The sequence below is a fragment of the Pyxicephalus adspersus genome, chromosome 7 (genome assembly GCF_032062135.1).
Source record: "Pyxicephalus adspersus chromosome 7, UCB_Pads_2.0, whole genome shotgun sequence".
Lineage (NCBI taxonomy): Eukaryota > Metazoa > Chordata > Amphibia > Anura > Pyxicephalidae > Pyxicephalus > Pyxicephalus adspersus.
Window position 1 is genome coordinate 63683486 of NC_092864.1, and position 20831 is coordinate 63704316.

The 20831-nt window shown below is 36.8% G+C and overlaps 1 protein-coding gene across 1 annotated transcript in view; it reads right to left on the reverse strand.

Moving 5' to 3' along the window:
* KIAA2012 (KIAA2012 ortholog) overlaps nt 1-20831 on the reverse strand; it is a 64952-nt gene that overhangs the window by 12061 nt on the left and 32060 nt on the right. Inside the window, exons 11-16 of the mRNA XM_072419137.1 lie at nt 10812-10915; nt 9884-9940; nt 6133-6315; nt 4312-4422; nt 3235-3306; nt 1665-1716 (exon numbers count right to left, since the gene is read on the reverse strand). Of these exons, the coding sequence (XP_072275238.1) occupies nt 1665-1716; nt 3235-3306; nt 4312-4422; nt 6133-6315; nt 9884-9940; nt 10812-10915 (579 nt within the window). The remainder of the gene's footprint in view (nt 1-1664; nt 1717-3234; nt 3307-4311; nt 4423-6132; nt 6316-9883; nt 9941-10811; nt 10916-20831) is intronic.

The window sequence follows — 20831 nt, forward strand, 5'->3', positions numbered from 1 at the left end:
TTTCCAACATCATATAACATCTAGATACAGCAAAAGCAATCCACTGTCCAAAATATTAAAATGTAATTTAGATGAGATGAAAAAAATAAGCATAATTCCAACTAAAACATTTTGCACAAACACTTTTATTGCAAAAAGCACATGGTATAGGTACAAATATATAAAAGTTAATAAAAACAAAAACAAACTATTAAATATTAACTGTACTATAAATGTAAGTTATACAAGCACCGGTTATAATCCACTCTATTACATAATCAAACTTTACTTATGAATTCGCCTTTAAATATACATATACCCCATATAGATTTCCATAAGGATACATAGCTCACAAAGCGAGCACTCCTAATTCCCTATGAACATTGGATGAATGGACCTTGAACCTCCTAAACTAGGATATTTGATGTGTGCAACCCCTTTCTCTATGCTCAATGCTTGAATGTTAAAGTATGTACACTAATCAACCCTACACTTTCCTAAACGCTAGTGTAATATCCTCTGTTTTCAACTACATCCAATTAAATAAAGTCTAGAGATGGAATTATAAGTATAATGATGCCAGCATAATATGTGTATTTTGTATTTTATATTTACATACATATATATATATATATATATATATATATATATTCCTTATGTACACTCCCATTCCTATATATGAATACAAAGAAATTTTCTGTATGTACAATAATTGTATTAGCCATGTGATATTTCATATACATTATTATGTTTATTATTTATTCTAATGTGCAATAATTTGGATTATTGTATATGGATTATTCTACGTACACAGGCCACAACATTTCGTATACAATATTGCACTAATGAAGAAGCCTTACTATGGCGAAACACGTCGGGAGTATACGATAATAATAGTCATTCAGCTTTACGATTGCTAGTAAATCTATGTATAGAATACACTATCCCCTCTCTGTGAAGATTAACAGAGCAAGGGATAATACTGATTTGAAATGTATCGATCAATTATGTATGTATCACAAGCATATTATTACATAATTAACCTTCCAAGATCATGAGCCTAAAACCTTTTTCTTTCTCTTCTTGAAACTTCAAATATTTAGTATTGTATAGAGGTTGACTCTCTCCTATTTATTTCGGAATAGTATCGCCCTTTTTACTTGCACTGGTATAAATGTTGCTGAAGGTTACAAATATAGCATTTAGGCTCCAGGCTGTGCCAACTAAAAGCTAAAATAATATGATCAAAATGAACATTTTTTCAGCCTTTCCATTCCAAATAATTCAAAGTGAAACATTAATACTGACCTGTGGCTTGGTAATTTAGGGCTCAATCCCCATTGGGGATATTTTTGCATACTTCCTGTCTCAATGAGCGCCATTAACAGAATAAGAACAAAGAGGAGACCCTCCTGAAGCTTTATTCCCTTCCCTAAATTTCAGCTAGTGTTTGACTTTAAAGTCCTCTCATGTACCTTGCAGGAACCCTTCTTCTCAAAAAGCAGAGACCTATGCTATAGTTTGACTAAAGGGAAATGTTTGTCATAGCTTTTTCTCTTTTATCCATAGGTTTCCCACTTACACCTACCTAGAGTGCTACTCACAAGTGAATGTTGTCTTCTATGTATAGACAATTAAATTTTGTCATTGCAACATTCACACCAATGAAAACACATGTTACCTACCTGACTTGGTCTGGGGCATCGTGCTGATAACTGGATCTGTGCTTTTGATTGGCTGTGGAAAAAGTTAATAAAGGATTTAAAATTAGGACAATTGTTCACAATCTAGTATGGAGGGAAATCTAATACAGCTATTGTTTTCTATATACTATTGCTGTGTTGTATTTTTATATACTATTGTATATAATAAATCTATATCACAATTTTTCATTTTGTGGACAACCCAAAAAAAAAAACATTTCCAGGGTTTATCTGAATCTTCCAATGCTATCCAGTTAAAAAAGCAACTGAGCTCAGAAAGTTTTCTTTAGACCTAGTACATATAACTTGCTGCCAATCTTGATGATGGTAGACAGAAACCTGACTGTAGGCTTTTATATGTACATATACATATATATGCATCTCAAAGTTCATCTTAAACAATTATTTTATTAGAAGAATATTGGGATATAGAATGCAGACAAAATAATCTTCATATAACTAGTAGAACCTTGTCAGACTAAAACATTTCTCTTTGTTAAACTTGACATTTTGTCTTTGAAGTCTGTACAGTTTTTTTTTTAACATTTTAAGTGCTACTTTGTATAACACATTTATTAATGCAACTTTCAGCTGTCTCTGATATGGAGGAACTCTCCTTCTTTTAAAACCAAATCCCTCTGTCCTTATGTCTTCCTCAGTTGCCTCTTTTTTGGGTGTGCTACATATGTAAATGTATTATTTACCTAATGTAAAACACCTTTCCTTCAATCTACATCAATAAATGTATATATTCAAAAAACAATGCAAAAATCAAAATAAAATAAATGTGCAAACGTAAAGTTTTGGTGAAACAAAAATAACTAATTCAATGTTTGTTTTTAATGTGTTATGGTCTGTGTAAGGTAAGCTGTAGCAGGGTGTGTAACTTGCTTATATACTTTGTGATATAATAGGAATGATTTTCTAAAAGAATTTAGGCTTTTCATTCTCCAATCTCAAAAAAGTTGTCAGGTATATAAAGTGTGTGGCACATGTGATAATGTGAATTAAACCTAAAATCACAAATTACATTTCCCAGCGGTCTATAGTGGAAAGTTAGCTGTTACAGTTTTGTAGAAAACAGCACAGAAGCTCCATGATGACATTGCTTGGTGCCTCGACATAACACATAAGTCTGTATCCAAACTGAATTTTGTATTTTTTATTAACATGAATCCTGATACTAAGGGCTGTTTCTACATGTATATCATACAAGCATGTGTTTTTGTGTTGGGTTGCCATTCTTTATTATTGGTGCCCAAATGCACCTTACCAGTGCATTGCAATGCAGTGCAACGCTTTATAGTCTGTTTACCTAGCATAGTAAATTTTCTTTTTGCAAAGGATATTTCATTTTGCTTAGCGAATAATTTAAAGTTTTGCTGACTTTAACAAGCAAAACCATAAAAATGAGTTTTCCATATGCATTAGGCTAAGTAGAGTATCACTTGCAATTGCAAAATTCACCCTAAATCCTCTAATCCTACAAATTTTTTTTTATAAATATGTAAAATTATATATATCCGGTTCTAAACATAAGCTTGATACATACCAAACTTTTATGTAGCGATGCTGCATCTTGTTGTAAATTTTGAGAACCATTGTGTGTTGGCTGAAAAGATGTCTGTGAATATTGATAATAATGATAATATTGTAGCATGTGAAATTTTGTTCAAGGTGTCTTAATTAGGATTAGTGGTAGAGGAAAAATGTATATATATAAAACATAACCAATATGTAGTTAAAACTTAATGCAACAACACATAGATCAAACTCATAATTCTAATGATGCATAAAGCTCAAAAACCATAACCAAAGGTATAAACCTCAACCTCTCCATATTTCTTGTACATGTACAATGTCAGTGTTACAGTTTAATGAGCAGTCCTTGTAAAATAATCAGAACAGCAAATGAAATTATAAAACAAGGACAGTAAGCATCAAACTACAATCAAATGTATCTAATACAAAATATAAGCTTAAATTCGAATATAAACTTTCCTATTTTTGTTTTGAAAAGCATTGGGAAGAGCTGGAATCTGTCATGTTTTTGTTTCCTATAGTGTCCTTACCGGGGAATTTTCTTCCCACTTCCTGTCTGGCAGACACAACAGGAAGGTAGATGTAGAAAATGTTGATTTTCAAGTGAGGGGCAGTACCAAAAAAAAAAACAGTTGGTAAAGGAAAAGATATTTTCATCATGTACTGGTGTCAACTGTATCATTTAGGATTCACCTCCATTTTATATATATCAGTGAGAATTGTCACCAAAACAGAAAGTAATAATGAATCTCTGTACGAAGACCATGGAGGAAATTTTAATCTTTCACGCTACTCAAACTAGAAATCAATTCTATGACTGGAGGTCCTTCATAAAGGCTTTAGGCTTTTTTTTAACCTGACATGCACATTTATATATTATATAGTAAGACATCATATAAAAATCAACTTCACATTTTCTATAACTTTAGGAAAACCTTAAAAAAAATTGACATGCTATAGGTCTTGCTGCCAACCTCCCCTCTATAGTTTTGTCACCTTTGCATAAAAATAGCAGTCTTTAGATAAATACGTCTTCTTTATGAAAAGCTGAATGGCATGGACAGATATAAAGGAAGTTTTACCATACCTGTGCTAAGAATGGGGAATGCTTTCCCTCTCCATCATTTTGTAAATCATTTTCACCAGTGAACGTCTTAGTATCTTGAATAGAAAATACAGTATTGTTGTCCAGGCTTTCCTGTAATAATATATAAACCAGTATGTTATGATAAAAAGAATAATGCCTGACTTGCACGTGTTTTTCATTTTACATTAAAACTAGATAATAGGAAGTGACATTGAAAGACAGGTATTTGACAAATAAGTGAAAGCAGAATACATCAGATTAATGTTTACACCAATTTATATGTCATCATTGTGACCGTGTCACATCAGACACATATTCTTTTTTCTTTGGGTATTAAAAAGACTCTAAAAGTTCTAAATGAGTCCAGCAGTGAGCTCAGGAGCTCTGACTGCATTAAACAATGCTGTCAGTCTAACAGTGGGATCTTGCTTACAGGAGGGAAAATCACAGGAATGATAATTATACAGTGCTGATGTTCCTTTCTTATCTGGTTTGTAGGTAGGGTGTGAAAGTGATGAAACGGAATATATAATGGAGAAAACTAATGTTGCCCACAGAGTTTTAAAAGATGGTTGTTTATGAATGCATGTTCTAGTTGCTCATGTTTTATCGGACAAGTGGTCTGCTGATTTCACTACAAAGCTGTAAAGTGAGCTGTCTGAACAGGAGGGCAGTGATGACCTATTAGGGCAGATTAATAACCACCAAGGCATATTTGCAATCATATCCAATTGCTTTAATATCTAGGCTACGTACACACATGCAATAATCATTGTTGGAAACGAACGACTAAGGACTGTTCGTCCGATACTCGATAACAAAAAAAGTGCACAATGACGCCGATCAACGAGGAATGTCTCTGGAAACAAACGACCACACCGGCAGATCTGATTGGGCGACGATTGTTCGCTATCTATAGTGTGTACGGTCATTCAGAGATTGTGGATTGTTCTGCAGTACACTTTCTCCTTTACATGTCACTCCCTGCATCATTCAAATGATCCCATCTATCGTGTGTACACTATTGGTGAATTATTTTTGAACAATCGTATCGTTACAGCCTGTACAGAATTGTGCACAATACGATCATTCAAAATAATCGTGAATAAACATTGATCTGTCCTTAGTCATTTCTTTTCTAACGATAATTTTTGCATGTGTGTACCTAGCCTAAGTAGTTAGGCAGTGAGGTCTCTGCAATTGACAGCCACAAGAAGATAGCCAAATCAGCTAATTTCAGGAAACTAATAACACTTATTAGTAAGCTCTATCAAAGGCTGTAATGCTAAACTAATCTGAGATTTCTGTAGAGAGCCCCATATGACGCTCCTCATATGATCACGGGGAATGTACCTCATTCACACTGCATCATCAAGTACACCCAAATATCTAAGATGGATTTAAATCTTTTTTAGCGCTGACATTTTATGCATTATCTCTTCTCCATGTGTCTGTATAATTAGCAAAGAGCCCGCAGTGGGTATGTTAGAGAATAGTTCTCCCACCTATTGTGTGTTACTTCCCCCACATAGATTGTAAGCTCTTTTGGGAAGAGTCCTTTCCTCCTCTTGTGTTTTTTTTTGTATCTGTCATTTGCAAACCCTATTTAATGTACAGCGCTGTGTAATATGTTGGCTCTTTATAAATACAATTTATTAATAATACAATCAGCAATTCCCAAATCGTCAAAATTCCAACAAAAGGGGGGTGGTATGGACTGGCATAGCACAGCAATGTCATCAGTTTAAATGTCAGTCAGCTGATCTTTGTTACCTATATATAAGGTTTAAAGTTTCAATGTTTAACTTTACAGTCACTCACCTGTCTATTCATAGTAACTGGAGTGCTTATAGAGCTGGCCTCCATGTTTCTAGATTCCCTTCCGGTCCCAGTATTTGATTCACTTTTTTCACCACTATCCACCTTTCTTTTCTCTCTTCTTGTATCTCTTGTCTCATGGGTCTTCTCATAAATCACGTCAGTGATGGACTGCTGATCAGATACCTAGCAGGAAAAGGTCATTTGTTTATATTAATCACTGCAGATATTTCACATACAAAAAATCAAACGTTAAAAAAAATTATATAGATAGGTTGGTTGGTTTGATATTGTAATACTGAAAAAAATACCATATTGTAGCAAACATACTATGTACAGTAAATCATCACACCATAGACATGGCCACCAAAATGATACTAAATCCACAGAGGCACAAAAAGATTAAATTATTGATCTTGGCTACTCAAACTTTTGGCTGGGTACTTGGCTTAGTATATATACTTGGCTTATATATTCAGTGTTATTAGTTCTTCTTTGTTAGTAGTACCATCTAACTACAAAAATTATTTTTTATATTGATGTTAAAGCGTTAAATATACACTGCCTGGACAAAAATAACATACACTAATTTTTTTGTTGGACCTCCTTTAGCTTTGATTAGGATATCAAATTATAGTGATATAGTTGATATGGTATATCCCTAACATTGTCAAAAGTAACATAGTGGGTCTATTGTATTGTTTAGTGTCCATTAGAAAGTGGATATTGGTACATGCCTGTTTTTTTTAATGGAGTATTTAGATTTGGCCTAGAGTTTAGCTCCTAAATTTAAGTTGTATACAAATGCTAGATTTTCTCTGCGCAGGATGAACATTCCTATTTATCTTGTCTGTGTCTGTACAGCTTTCCATTATTGTTGTTTAGCAATCCATACTTTCGGATGACTGAACAACCCATAGGAATGATTGCAGATGTTTAGAAATAGGGAGAACGCAGCGGGGAGTCTCCTACTCATCTACCCCCCTTACCTCTACATAGAACAGTGCTGCCTGCACAGTCTGTGTTCATTCCTGCTGTTACTGAAACAATTACCAATTATCATTTCCAGTGACTGTATATGGCTTTTTTTTTTTCGGTAACAATAAAACTTTCTGAACGCAGCTTCTTAGACCGCTCGATATTCTTTTAGTAAAGTAGTCCTATTGTGTTTACATAAGGAAACTATTGTGTTTTAGACAACAGAAGTTAATTTTTACATGCTGCAACCCATCTATGTACATCCTGTAAAAGTTGCCAAGAATTATCAACAGGCCCAAATTCTGTTCAGTACCAGATGGGATAATTTCCCACTTTTTGACCCAGGTTTCTGGCGTGGAGAGACACTCAACACCTATTTTACAACTAAACCAAACAACATGAAACCCAGGGACTTCAAGGCTAGAATACTTTGCAAGGTAGTAAATATTCAGAGAGTGCATTCATAAATAGTGCATGGTCTCTCGGCAGGGTGCCGGATCATACAGTAGATGAGAGACGATCTCATAGCTCAGAGGTGTCTGCCTGGTTCTTCCATATGCTCTTTCATCCATAACTTCAGACTACTTATTCTACTGCATTGGTCAAATGTCAGAGAAGGGGGGATACAACAGAACTGTCTCTGATGGAAATAAAAAAGCAAAACTCTCAAAGTTTTTATTTCTTATGAATTAAGCCTACCATCCACATTTGGTCAGATTAGCCAATAATGACACTTATATTATTATCTTAAATAATCTATGTATGGGAAATTACTAAAATAAATTTAGATTGTATGGATAATAATTATATTTAAAGTGAAAATGTTGTAAGGAGTACAAAAGAAGACCAACTGTTGATAAGATAATGATAGTATCTGACTTTATACTTCACTGCTGTATATATGAATATTTCATATTTGCATTTTCAGCCAGCAGAAAGAAAGACTGGAAGTTCAATACTTAAACTAATGCTTAGTTTAGTAGAGGTTTCTCTCCCTGTACCCTAGAGGTACATTTGTAATTACTTCCCATTGTGTAGTCCAGGATTTTGATTTCCTGCTCCTGGTATACACAAGTTGCTTCCTGGAATGTATGCCAGCAATAAGATGCCCCTTCAGTACTCCAGGTTCTTTAGCCAGTTCTAAATGCATTATCAGATACTTTTCATTGCCCCATTCACCTGTATAGCTGTTAGGGACAAATTTAAGTGGTTTTGTTGCAAAATTGGAAAGATCATTACCAGCATTTGTAAGTCAAAACTGTTATTGCCCTTTGTCCTCCCACAATCCTCTCCTGAACATACTGCCCATTGTTATACCCTCTAAACTCTATTCCTGCACATATTGCCCTTTGTCATACCTCCAACAATTCTCTTCTGCACATACTGCCCATTGTTATACCCTTCAAACTCTGCTACTGCACATATTGCCTTTTTATACAATTGACAGTCCTCTCCTGCAATTACTGCCCACTGCCATACCCTCCGCACTCTTCTCCTGCACATATTGCCCAATTTCAAACCATCCACAAATCACTCCTGCACATACTGTCCACTGTTATACCTTCCAATCTCTACTCCTGCACATATAGCCTTTGTCATACCCTTTAAACTCTACTACTGCACATATTGCCGTTTTTATACCATTGACAGTCCTCTCCTGCACATACTGCCCTCTCTCATATCCTCCACACTCTTTTCCTGCACATATTGTTCATTGTTAAACCATCTACACTCTTCTCCTGTACATACTGCCCACTGTCATACCCTCAAAACCCTACTCCTTCACTTTTTGCCCTTTGTCATACCTTCAACAATCCTCTTCTGCACATACTGCCCACTGTATACCCCTCAAATCCTATTGGTGCACATATTGCCTTTTTATAACATTAACAGCCTTCTCCCGCACATACTGCCCACTGTCATACCCTCTACACTCTTCTCCTGCACACATTGCCCTTTGTTATACCATCAACAGTCCTCTCCTGCACATACTGCCCACTATCAAAACTTCCACAATTCTCTCCAGCTGTCATATCCTCCGTGCTGTAAAAAACTATTGCCATAATGCACTCTGTACTTCACTTCTTTACATACTCCATGCTGACATACACTTCCCACACTCATCTTGCATATATTGCACCCCGCCATATCCTCTGCTTGAACACACTGCTTGCTGTCACATACTATCTGCTGGCATACCACCATGCTTTTGGCCCCCTGTGTTCCCGGGCCCTGGTACATTTTCCTTGACTTTTTCTTGGAAATCTCTCCAACATTGACACAAATGGAAATATTTACTAGATAGTAAATGTAGAGTCCCTAACTTCTATTAAAAAAGAGGTCCCAGTTTATACACAATAAACAGTGAAAAATGTTATATTACAAGTCACACTAGAATTAACAGACAGAATGGAAGATATTACTCTATTCTATTCCACTCCCAACCCTGTTACTTTCTGATGAGGACTAAATGTCAAATTATTTCTAAGCTGACACGGGACATAGAATGCTGAAGGCTGGATTTACTGAGATGAGGGCAACATAAATATTAAAAATATTGAAAAATAAGCACAAGCAAAGGAAAACAGAAAGATTTGTGAACACACAGTGAAATAATAATATTTAGTGAATATCACTCCTATATACTGACACATCAATAATATTTATTTCTATGATTTGATCAGACATGGAGAGCAGTTATAGGATGAGCAATTATTAAATTGTAGGAAGGAAGTCTACATACAGCAACGTCACACAATATATACCGACTACTAACATCATCAGCGTTTTCTTCTATGTCTGTCTGTGCCACACAAGTCTTCCGTTGTTTTTTCTGAAATAATAAAAGAGTTGTTATTTACTACACAAACATGAAAAAAGCATTCTGATCTACTGACTGTCTATAATGGATGCAGTATCTGAATGTTTTTTGATGTATTGGTAGATATACCTCTAGGTGAAACAGGCCGTTAAAAGGAACCTGTCCCTATTTAATGTACAGCGCTGCATAATATGTTGGTGCTATATAAATCCTGTTTATTAGTAATAATAATAATAATAATAACTTGTCATGATTTCTGACCTTGCTTGACCTTGCTTGCTTTAATACCTCAACTAAGAACAGGTACAAAGATAAGACATTCTGACTTTTCTCTTATTTATTTTTGTTTTTTTGCCGGGGTTTTGTTTAGGATTAGTGCCTTAAAAAGTACAGAATACAAAGACAATCAGGTAACCAGCAATGGACAATTAAAGCAACCTCTATACCAGAGGTAGGCAAACTTTTTTAGTCAGGGGCCACAATCTGAAAAAAAATTTGCCAGAGGGGCCAGGTCGATGGTAGAGTGGGAGGACTTATGCCATCATGACACCCCTGAATGTGACATCATGATGCCATAACCCCGCCCACTCTGAACCTGCGATGGAAGAGTAGGTTGGTTTTGTGCAGTGACACAGCCCGCCCACTCTCCCATCGCAGATCGGCCGGTGCGCCCCCCGCGGGGTCCTTCTCTTGACCCTGTATGGGGTGGCAACGGCCAGACCCAAAAGGCCGGAGAAACATCCCCATGGGGCCGTATATGGCCCGCGGGCCGCAGTTTGCCCATGCCTGCTTTATACTATTCTCATGTACTCTAAAACGATTAATTATTTTCCGTTACTAGTAATCAGCAAATTACCAATAGTAACAGTAAAAAAATGAATACCTTTGATTTGTTCTGCGATGGCTCTTTGCAGTGCTGTGGTGAAGCTGTTCTTACAGACATATTTGTTGGAATTTGGAGAGATTGAAAGTCAGAACCATCTGTTTCTGAAACAAAGATAATGACAACTTTTTATTAAAAGTTCCCCACAAACTGACATACTTTTCTAGTTTTGTACAGATTGAGGGCAGCTGGATCATCTTTGAGGTCTGTATTACTGTGTACGCATCAAGGTGATTTCCCTTGACATCCTGTCAACTTGTGACACACAATGAGACAGGAAGGGAAATCCAGGTTTTATCTACTCTCTATTCTACTAAAATGTTATTTAGGACCCTATACCTTTTGTTTTTTGCATAAACTTTTTCTTAAAAACTTGTATAAATGTAAGCAAAATTGATTTTAGATACTTTAAAAAAAAATATAGAGTATGGCATGCCTATAGGTATTACCAGGCCCTGATTTTGAATCCATTGGAAACATTTTTTTTCTTATCTCCTGCCCTGGGAATATGGGACAAGAAAAAAAACAAATCTCCCCAATAGGAACCCAGATTACTCATAGCATCTGGTTTAAATCCATCTGCCATATCTAATGCAGGTTAGAAAATATTATATAATAATATTATTTTTTTAATAAATAATAAATAATTATTAATATAAAATAATTATTAATAAATAATAATAAAAAGATTGTAATTTTTATTAAGTTTTTCTAATAATAAACAAAACAAACATTAAAAAGTATAAGAAGGCATCCAAGAAATACACAGTAAAAATTTAACGATATAACGAGGGAAAAGTAGCATATATATAACACTTGTGAGAATTAAAGCGTAAACAGATTTCAACTAAAAAATAATGGAATACAATATAGTCTTTCTGGTTAAGGTGCAAAAAAAAAGGTAAATCAAGAATTTATTTCAAGAATCTTACTCTATAAACCACATCTTATGCAATAAATGAATCCAATAATATAGTTGTATATTATATTATATTTTATTATAATATATTAGAATATATTATACTGTCATCATTGCTTTTCAATTCACATTAGGTTCATGTTCCAGTACACAGCATTTAGGATAAGCACTGCTCCACAATTATCATGCAACTCAGGCCATAGGTGGTAATTATAGTGTAGTGTTTACTGTGTGCCGCTAGAGGGAGCCATCACACTGCACAGCAGATGTCCCCCTACATGTACATAGGCTTCCAAATTATTTGTGATGAAAGTTATCCAAAGACAAGGAATTGCCAGATTTACAATAAGAAATTAGTTTCTTCACTACAAAATTACAAAAATGAAAAATTAATGAATGCCAATAAAAATAATAGATTATAAGCTTCTTTGAGTTTGTTTTTAATGCGGGGATATACAGCACATAATACAGCAATTTACCAAAAGTTCTGTGAAAAAGTTCATTTTCTGCACAATTAGCATTGTTTAAGGTTAAAGTTATGCTCTATTGTTCAAGTTATGCCAAGACAAAGCTTCTGGTTTTAATGAGCCCTTTTTGCTTGATTTAACGCCATTACTTATTATTTTAGCTCTGTAAAAAGGTTAGTTGACTGGTTGTTGTGGGGGCATAGTGGGTTAGAACATCAAAGCTTGGCTTTAAATGTTGTGTGAAAGGTTCAGTGCTTCTCGATGTGGAGTTGTAGTGAAGACAGCCTTGTGACAGGGCGGCTTATACCCGGGGAGGCAGTTTGGTGATGAGAGGCAGCTGTCTCTATGAAATTCTTGACAAAGCACAGGCAGGCCCCAAAACCAAAAAAACCAACCCTGCCCTGACACAAAGGTCACATAGCTTGTCAGACCCAAGATGCCATTATTATTTTTGAAGTGGGATGGCACGCACTGCCAACTTACCTTCACCAGGCCTGAAAACATTCTCAAAGTACTAAATAAAAAAAAATTCAATTTTATTTTTAAATTTTGAGAAAAGAATTTTCTTTACATAGAAAGTACCCAGCCTATTACTAGGTAAGGGGGTAGGGTGACAGGGCCAAGGTTAGGGACCACTGACATGAAGCACCTGGTTCTTTTTTACATCAAAGTTGTTGTCCTTCACATGCTGACAAGTCCTCAGAACTCTGATGCCATATAGTAAGCATCAAAGACAAAGTCATCCAAATCTCTGCAGAATATAAAATCATATGCTAGTGCGCAGTCTAAGGGCTCTCATATGCCCCAAGGACAGCTGATTCAAAGACTTCATATGTTTGTTAGGAAAGAGATGGCCTAAAACCAGTAGTGGCCTATTTCTTGTCAAAAAGGGCCTCAAGTGTGGTCCCTGTGGCACACAGTATTTAGTGAATATAATTTAGTGAATTTAGTGCTCGAGAAACCTGTCAGAGACTGCAAGCTAACAAAAAATAGTTAGAGACTGCTAACATGCTACAGGGGGTGGTCAGAGACTGCAAACATGCAACAGAGGATGATTGGAGACTGCTAACATGCTACAGGGGGTGGTCAGAGACTGCTAACATGCTACAGGGGGTGGTCAGAGACTGCAAACATGCAACAGAGGATGATTGGAGACTGCTAACATGCTACAGGGGGTGGTCAGAGATTGCTAACATGCTACAGGGGATGGTCAGAGACTGTAAACATGCTACAGAAGGTGGTCAGAGACTGCAAACATGCAACAGAGGTCGATCAGAGACTGCTAACATGCTACAGGGGATGGTCAGAGATTGCTAACATGCTACAGGGGGTGGTCAGAGACTGCAAACATGCTATAGGGGGTGGTCTGGTCAGAGACTGTAAACATGCTACAGGGGATGGTCAGAGACTGTAAACATGCTACAGGGGATGGTGGGAGACTGCTAACATGCTACAGGGGTGGTCAGGGATAGCAAACATGCTACAGGGGATTGTCGGAGACTGTAAACATGCTACAGTGGATGGTCAGAGACTGTAAACATGCTACAGGGGATGGTTAGAGACTGCGAACATGCTACAGGGGATAGTCAGAGACTGCGAACATGCTACAGGGGGTGGTCAGAAACTATAAACACTCTATAGGGGATGATCAGAGACTGCTAACATACATCAAGGCATGGCATATTGTGCTCTATTTGTTTTTATAAAAATCACTGACTTTTTCTCCCTTTCCTGCTGACTGCTACCCTGTGGCCCCTGAAGTCTTACTTTCAGCTCAGGAGCATTCTAGGTGATTTGATTACGTCGCTTATGACAGAAAACTGCCCTGCAATAAAGGACCAATCTGGTAGGCATTTAAATAACCACCAGGAAGTTTCTGAGGTTTTGTAAGAAACTAGAAAACATAGAGGAAAATTTGCTCAAGGTGGTGTTCTTCATCAATAACGTTTACTATACCAAACAATATATCAATTTATATAATACAAGAAAAAGTAGACTTAAATTTAATTTAGTAATGGTACAACATGTAGTAAAATAAAAGGCAAAGATCATAAAAATATTTACAAGCAGTCACGCTAGTTACCTAGTTGGTACAGGGAAGAAACCTCTAATAAAACTATAGAGTATAATTAAAGTATATGTACAAACAATCAACACAATCTCATATAAATTTTATTATGTTAATAAAATCACAAGTTTTTTTTAATATTTGCAGCTACAGCTTTCAATAAAATACCTGGCAACCCTGGAATTGCATTGTCACCCTGTCATTTGGGCTTCCAATGGTGACTACAAGTGCTCATTACAACACATACTATGTATGGTCCCATGTATGATGCAGCGGACCAGCAGCAATGAGATGGCAACAGAAGACAAAAAAAGATGGAAACAGAGAAATGTGCAAGCTGCTGACCTGTCATTATACAAAGGCTGGTTGTCTGGCTGAGACAGCAATCTATCTTTGCTTGCATTGCTTCAAAGCCAAGACCCACCCTAATCTTTTCCTTATTCTGCATATGGCTAAATGTGATGCATAAAGTCAGAGGTTCATTCATGTTTCTTCAAAGAAATGGCAATAATCTGATTTATGATGTTCGATAAATTTACAACATGTTAATGAGGACATCAGATTTACCAATATTCACTCAATATTACAAATATTCACATTTAAACTATATAGGCTGGAAATTACCCTAATATAATTATTTAATAATAAACAAGATTTATATAGCGCCAACATATTACGCAGCGCTGTACATTAAATAGGCTGTACATTAAATAGTTTGCAAATACCAGACAGATACAGACAGTGACACAGGAGGAAGAGAGGACCCGAAGAGCTTACAATCTAGTAGGTGGGGGAATAAACACACAGGAGGGAGATATGGAGTGGTGGGAAGTAGTGACGGTTTCAAAAGACAAAAGAAGATGGGTAGGCAAGTTTGAAAAATCGGGTGCTCTTTTTTATTAAGCAGAAAGTAGGAGCAAGCCGAATAGGACGGGGAAGACCATTCCAGAGAGTCGGGGCAGCTCTAGAGAAGTCATGGAGCCGTGCGTGTGATGGGGTTATGAGTGAGGAAGTCATTAGTAGGTCATCTGAGGAGCAGAGAGAACCTATAGTCACCTACATATGGGAAAAGCATACAATGACTTTTGGGTGGATAAAAAACATTTATAGCACGTTAAAGCTATAGTCCCAGAATTCCTTGCAGTGGGGTTATCCTCTCCACTGGAAGAAATAAATTCTTTATTAGGTGTTGGTGGGATAAAAAGAGCAAGCTTACTTACTTCATTCATTGCTCCCTTTCCATTGTAGGGTTGTAGATGGGCCATTGGTGTGTGTGCAATGCAATGTAATATCAGAGTCTGTGACCGCAGCACAGAGCGGTTTATGGAAGAGGCCACAGGGGACGGTCTCATGGACGAGTGAGGGAAAAAAGGAAAAAGACTTCCTTTTTATATGACCCCATGGAACTAAATGAGTATTTAACCCCTGCAGTATGAGGAGGGAGACTTTTTTATTTCCTATAGTTATACTTTAAATTGCCAAATCCTCCTTCCAATCACTTAAATATCCAAGTGTACCCAGAGACAAAGGTAAATAAAACGGATTCTTCTCCCCTGTTTCCCTCATGTTTATTGCCTCACCTCTGGTTACTTGAGATAATTCTAATTTAGGGTAGAGGGACCTGAAAGATTTGAGGAATGGTTATGCCATTATAATTCTTGAATAAACCTTTTCATTTTTGATGACCCCCTTATATTATGTTTCCTTTCCCTTCTGTTTGTAATTTATAGTTGGAAAACTATTAAACTTTTTGAAAAAGAAAAGGGGATTATTCTGCACGAAGGAAACCAAATCATATCTCCCTAGAACAGATTATATTTAGGTATTAGGAAATACCAGCCAATGGAAACCAATAAAGCAGTCAACTGCTTGTGTGCCAAAACTTAGTTTAAGGTAAATGTATATTAACTTCTATGTTTGTGTGAAATTTAAAAAATAAAACCTTATTCTAGATTAGTTGTAATCTACCGCAGTCACAATCCAGCGAGTGTCTCATTGGGTCACTGGGACTACATCCTGCAACATGAATGGTGTAAGAACCTCCCTCTTGCACCCCTTTAATAATTATAAATTGCATCCGGACATCTAAGCATGACAAGAACCATTGCCTGGTAGCTTTGGAAAAGTTCTTAGCACTAAGGCTATGTACACACGTCAGATGATTCGCGTCCGATAATCGGCTCAGGGTTGATATGGGACGAGGATCTGGCATGTGTACAGCACTCGTCATCCTGGTGGATCCACGGACGAGGCACGATTGTAATGAAAGTGAAGGGGAGAGAGCACAGCGGGGTGCCGCTCCGTCGTTCTCCCCCTCCCCTCTCCATAGAGCAGAACTGTGCTGTACAGCACTCGTTTATGCATTGTGTAGTTGTGTGTCTATGGAAAGGATCATGAAAGATCCTTTCCAACAACAATTATGGCACGTTTGTATGTAACCTAACTTTTTGTACAGCAGAAAAACATTCCTGTATTTTCGTTTTAGAGATAGTTCTCCTTCATCACAGTCAAGGGTTCTTTGATCAGCAGATTACCAACAAAGTGGTGGACTAGTGCATTACAGCATCCTAAAAACTAGAGTTTTGGCTGCAATAATCACACACCTCATACTTTGCTGCTGCCCCTACATACTGAGCAATCTACATTCCAGAGCTGATTGCTTATGGTCATCCAACTCCCCTCCTGTGAGCCCAGAGCATTAATGATACATTTACTGGAGACAGTTGTGTGAGTTTGGTCCCATTCCTAACAAGCAAAACCACTAAGGCTACGTAGACACGTGCAATAGTTCTCGTCCGATAATCTTGCGTGTGTACAGTGCTCGTCGCCCATTGTCCGAATTACTGTCCTGGCAGGACCATGAACGATGGACGACGAATGATCATAATGCAAGTGAAGGGGAGAGAGTGCAGCGTGGTGCCGCTCCGTCGTTTTCCCTCTCCCCTCTCAATAGGGCAGAACGGTTCTGTATGTACAACACTCGTTCATGCATCGTGCAGTCGTTAGTCGTTGGAAAGGATCGTGAAAGATCTTTTCCACTGACAATTATTGCACGTGTGTACAAAGCCTAAGAATTATTTAGTGGCTTGCAATGTAAAAAAAGGCAAACTGCCATTGTAGGTTAAACGCACAACCTGAAATCGTAAGGTTTTCAATTTTGGTTTTACCTAAACCTTTAATGTGTAAATGAACTACACCACACCAATGCTATAGTCCTCCGTGGTATATCGGACATTCCATATTACAGTTTGGGGTTTCTTTACATTTCTTAATTTAAAAACCAGCTACATTTTCCTGCTACCTGGGTCATAGCACGCCCTTTTTTAAGCTTGTATTTTGCAGCCGCATAATAATGCAGAGCAGATGGAGCCAATTTTGAGAGCAAACCACAAAATATGCCAACTTATTATGTTTTGTAATCCCCCGCCCCCTCAGCATGAAGCTGGATCCTTTGATAATAGAAGAGTTAAATTTTTATCTGTTTTTTGTCAATTCACAAGAGCCAAGGAGCAAAACAAAGGGCTGGTTTGAACAGCTGGAGCAGGCTGAATATGTTACTGAATTGAGTTACCCCCAAAGACACAACAAGAATCAGACACTTGGTAGAAGTCAGACATGCAGAGGAAGCCCACTAACTTGTGTTTCTTTACCTAAGACCCAAGAATGTGACCTGTATTAACTCTGTTTCTTGTTCTACCAGATACTAATGGATTTGGACAAGGTGCGTGGGAAACATCAAAGGGCATAACTCTGCAGATTTCTAATATTCATGGCAAGAGAGAGGAAAGGCAGACTAAGATAGATAGGGAGTAAATGGCTATATGGGAAAATAAACCCAAAGCAAAATGGTGAAAAGTAGAGTGTTATAAAATAAATAATGACATATGAAGCTAGAAAATATAAAGGAAAACCTGACTGATAACATAATACATTATTATTCTTAGCAGTGAACAAATACAGATGAATAAAAATATATGAACTCTTATTTAATTTTTATTTTATTTGATACATGAATTGTAATATTTCCTACTTCTTTTATGTACAATATGATCGATGGAAAGGAGCAGGGAAAGTGCAGACCTCTATGGCGCCTAAATGAAAAACACTTAACATATAATATTTGCTAACCTAATCCCCACCTACCCTAAACTTTTAGGCATGTAGTGTCCTTGGACTCCCATATTTATAAGATTGTTCCCCAATTTGGGTGATTTAAAGTCTATGGGCTGCTCTATGGACCACTGGCATTTTGCACCCAATTTACTGCAAGTCTGTAATTGCTGAGCTGGGAAAATGTCCTAAACTTTGTAAACTGATTTATTATCTAGAAGTTAAAACACTTTTTTGGTGCCCACCTTGCCTCTGCCCTCTCCTTTTTTATTAAACTAGCTGAGAGAACATCCAATATATACTAAAAGAATGGACACAGGTGAACACCAGTTTTTCATTCACATGTTCATTGCTAAATATGTGTTGTGCATGGAGTTTCCCTAAAAAAAAAACTACCATCTTCTTGATTTTCACAAAAAGTCACTTTAATGCAAATTTATAAAAATGATCAGTCTGAGTTTATGTATTATAAAAACTTTTCTATGTATAGTTAGTCGTTATATACATAGATAGAAGCAGCCATGAATGTTTTCCATCTTGTTTTACACAATGCTTTGTCTTGTTGATCCTCTTATGTCACTTCATGTCTACCAGACAGGATTTGTCTGACTGACAACATCAGACTTTCTGCAATCTCTGATGATGTGAAAAGTCCACAATGCTCCTTGTAGTTATCAGCCATGTGGTCTGGGCTGTCTAGTCCATGGCCTATTCTAGATAAGCAGCCATTTTTATACACTCAAAATAATAAAGGGACCCTGTCACTGCAGGATTGAAAACGAAAGAACAAACAAAAAGAATATTGAGTAAATAGTCAAGCCATACCGCTGTATGCACTCACTAAACAAGGAAAAAAATGACAATAACCAAAATAAATTACTAATATTATTATTATTATTATTATTAATAAACAGGACTTATATAGCGCCAACATATTACGCAGCGCTGTACATTAAATAGTATTCATAGTAGATAGCCTTTACAGCTCAGACTAAACCCTTGATTGCTCATTATTTCAGGGTTAACTGTAAAGCTGCGCACACACTTCTATTAAATGTCGTTGGAAACGAACGACTAAAGACTGATCATCAGAAAATCGTTAACAAAAAAGGTGCAAAACAACTGACCAACAACGCAGACGAATGAGAACTGTCACTGGAAATGAACGACCGTCCTGTAGGATCTAATTGAGCAACGATAGTTCGCTATCTTACGTGAGTACGGTCGTTCAGTGGTCGTGGATCGCTCTGCGGTACACTTTCTTCAGTACACGTCACTTCCTGCATTGTTCAAAAAAACCGTATCTAGTGTGTGTACATTATTGGTGGAATATATTTGAACGATCGTATTGTTACAGCATGTACAGAATTGTGCACTATATGATCGTTCAAATATAATCGTGCATAATCGTTGATCTGTCAAATTCGTTTGTTTAATAATTACTGGAAGTGTGTACCTAGATTAAATAATTGCCCTACAATTACTGTACATTTTGTGTTTATGTTACTATGTGTCTTTACATGGGGGGGCGCTATTACTGTTTTTTTTTCCTATTTTATTGTATTTTAATTTTTAAAACTTTTTAATTTATGGAGACATCACCCCTACTGCCTCCTCTGCACTCCAGTCAAGCAGATTAAGCACAAGCAGTGCTCGATCTTCCTGTCTTCTCGACGGGATTAATGGGTTTTGACAACTCTTAGCCCAAAGAGCTTCTGGAGTGAGCAGCTTCGGGTTTGTTAATTGCGGAGCAGACTATGGAATCCACTCCTTTATCTGCTCTCATTTGCCATTTTCTGTAGTCCTTTGCTAAACCCATGTACCATGGAAGGGGTGAGCATTGGGTGGGGGTTGTGTGTTGGACACATTGTCATTGGATAGTCAAAGGGTTAAAAATTTTTTAAAGATCCAGCTTAATGAAAGATCTTTACATTTAGTTAATTGTCTTAAAATAAATGGAGGCATTCCATTATCCGAGCACTCTCCATCAAACAGAATAATGAAAACAAATAACATCTAATTTATCTTTTGGACAACAACAAGAAAGACTTTAATAATTAAGCAGGTACAACATTTTTCACAAAATCATTAACCAATTATTTCAGCATCCTAAAACCAGGAGGAAAAGACTACAGCTAAGAAGTAAAACAACCAGGAAGAATGAGGAATTTCAAGACGTAAATGGCCTCATGTATCATGGTGTCAGTACAAAGGGCTGGTGTTTTGCCCCCAGAAACACCACAATCAAATCCTTAGATTCCAGTTGTCATTGTCAATGGCAGGATTGTGGAAGTAGTTTCGGGTAAATATTGGTAGTTTTGAACACTGAAACTCTGATACATGGAGCCCAATGAGTTAAATATGCCAGTTCTAAGGAATGCAGTAAATCCACCTTTGAGCCCAAGTGACAGAGAGAAGGATGTACCGAGCTGAATGCAATTTTATTTAAACAAATG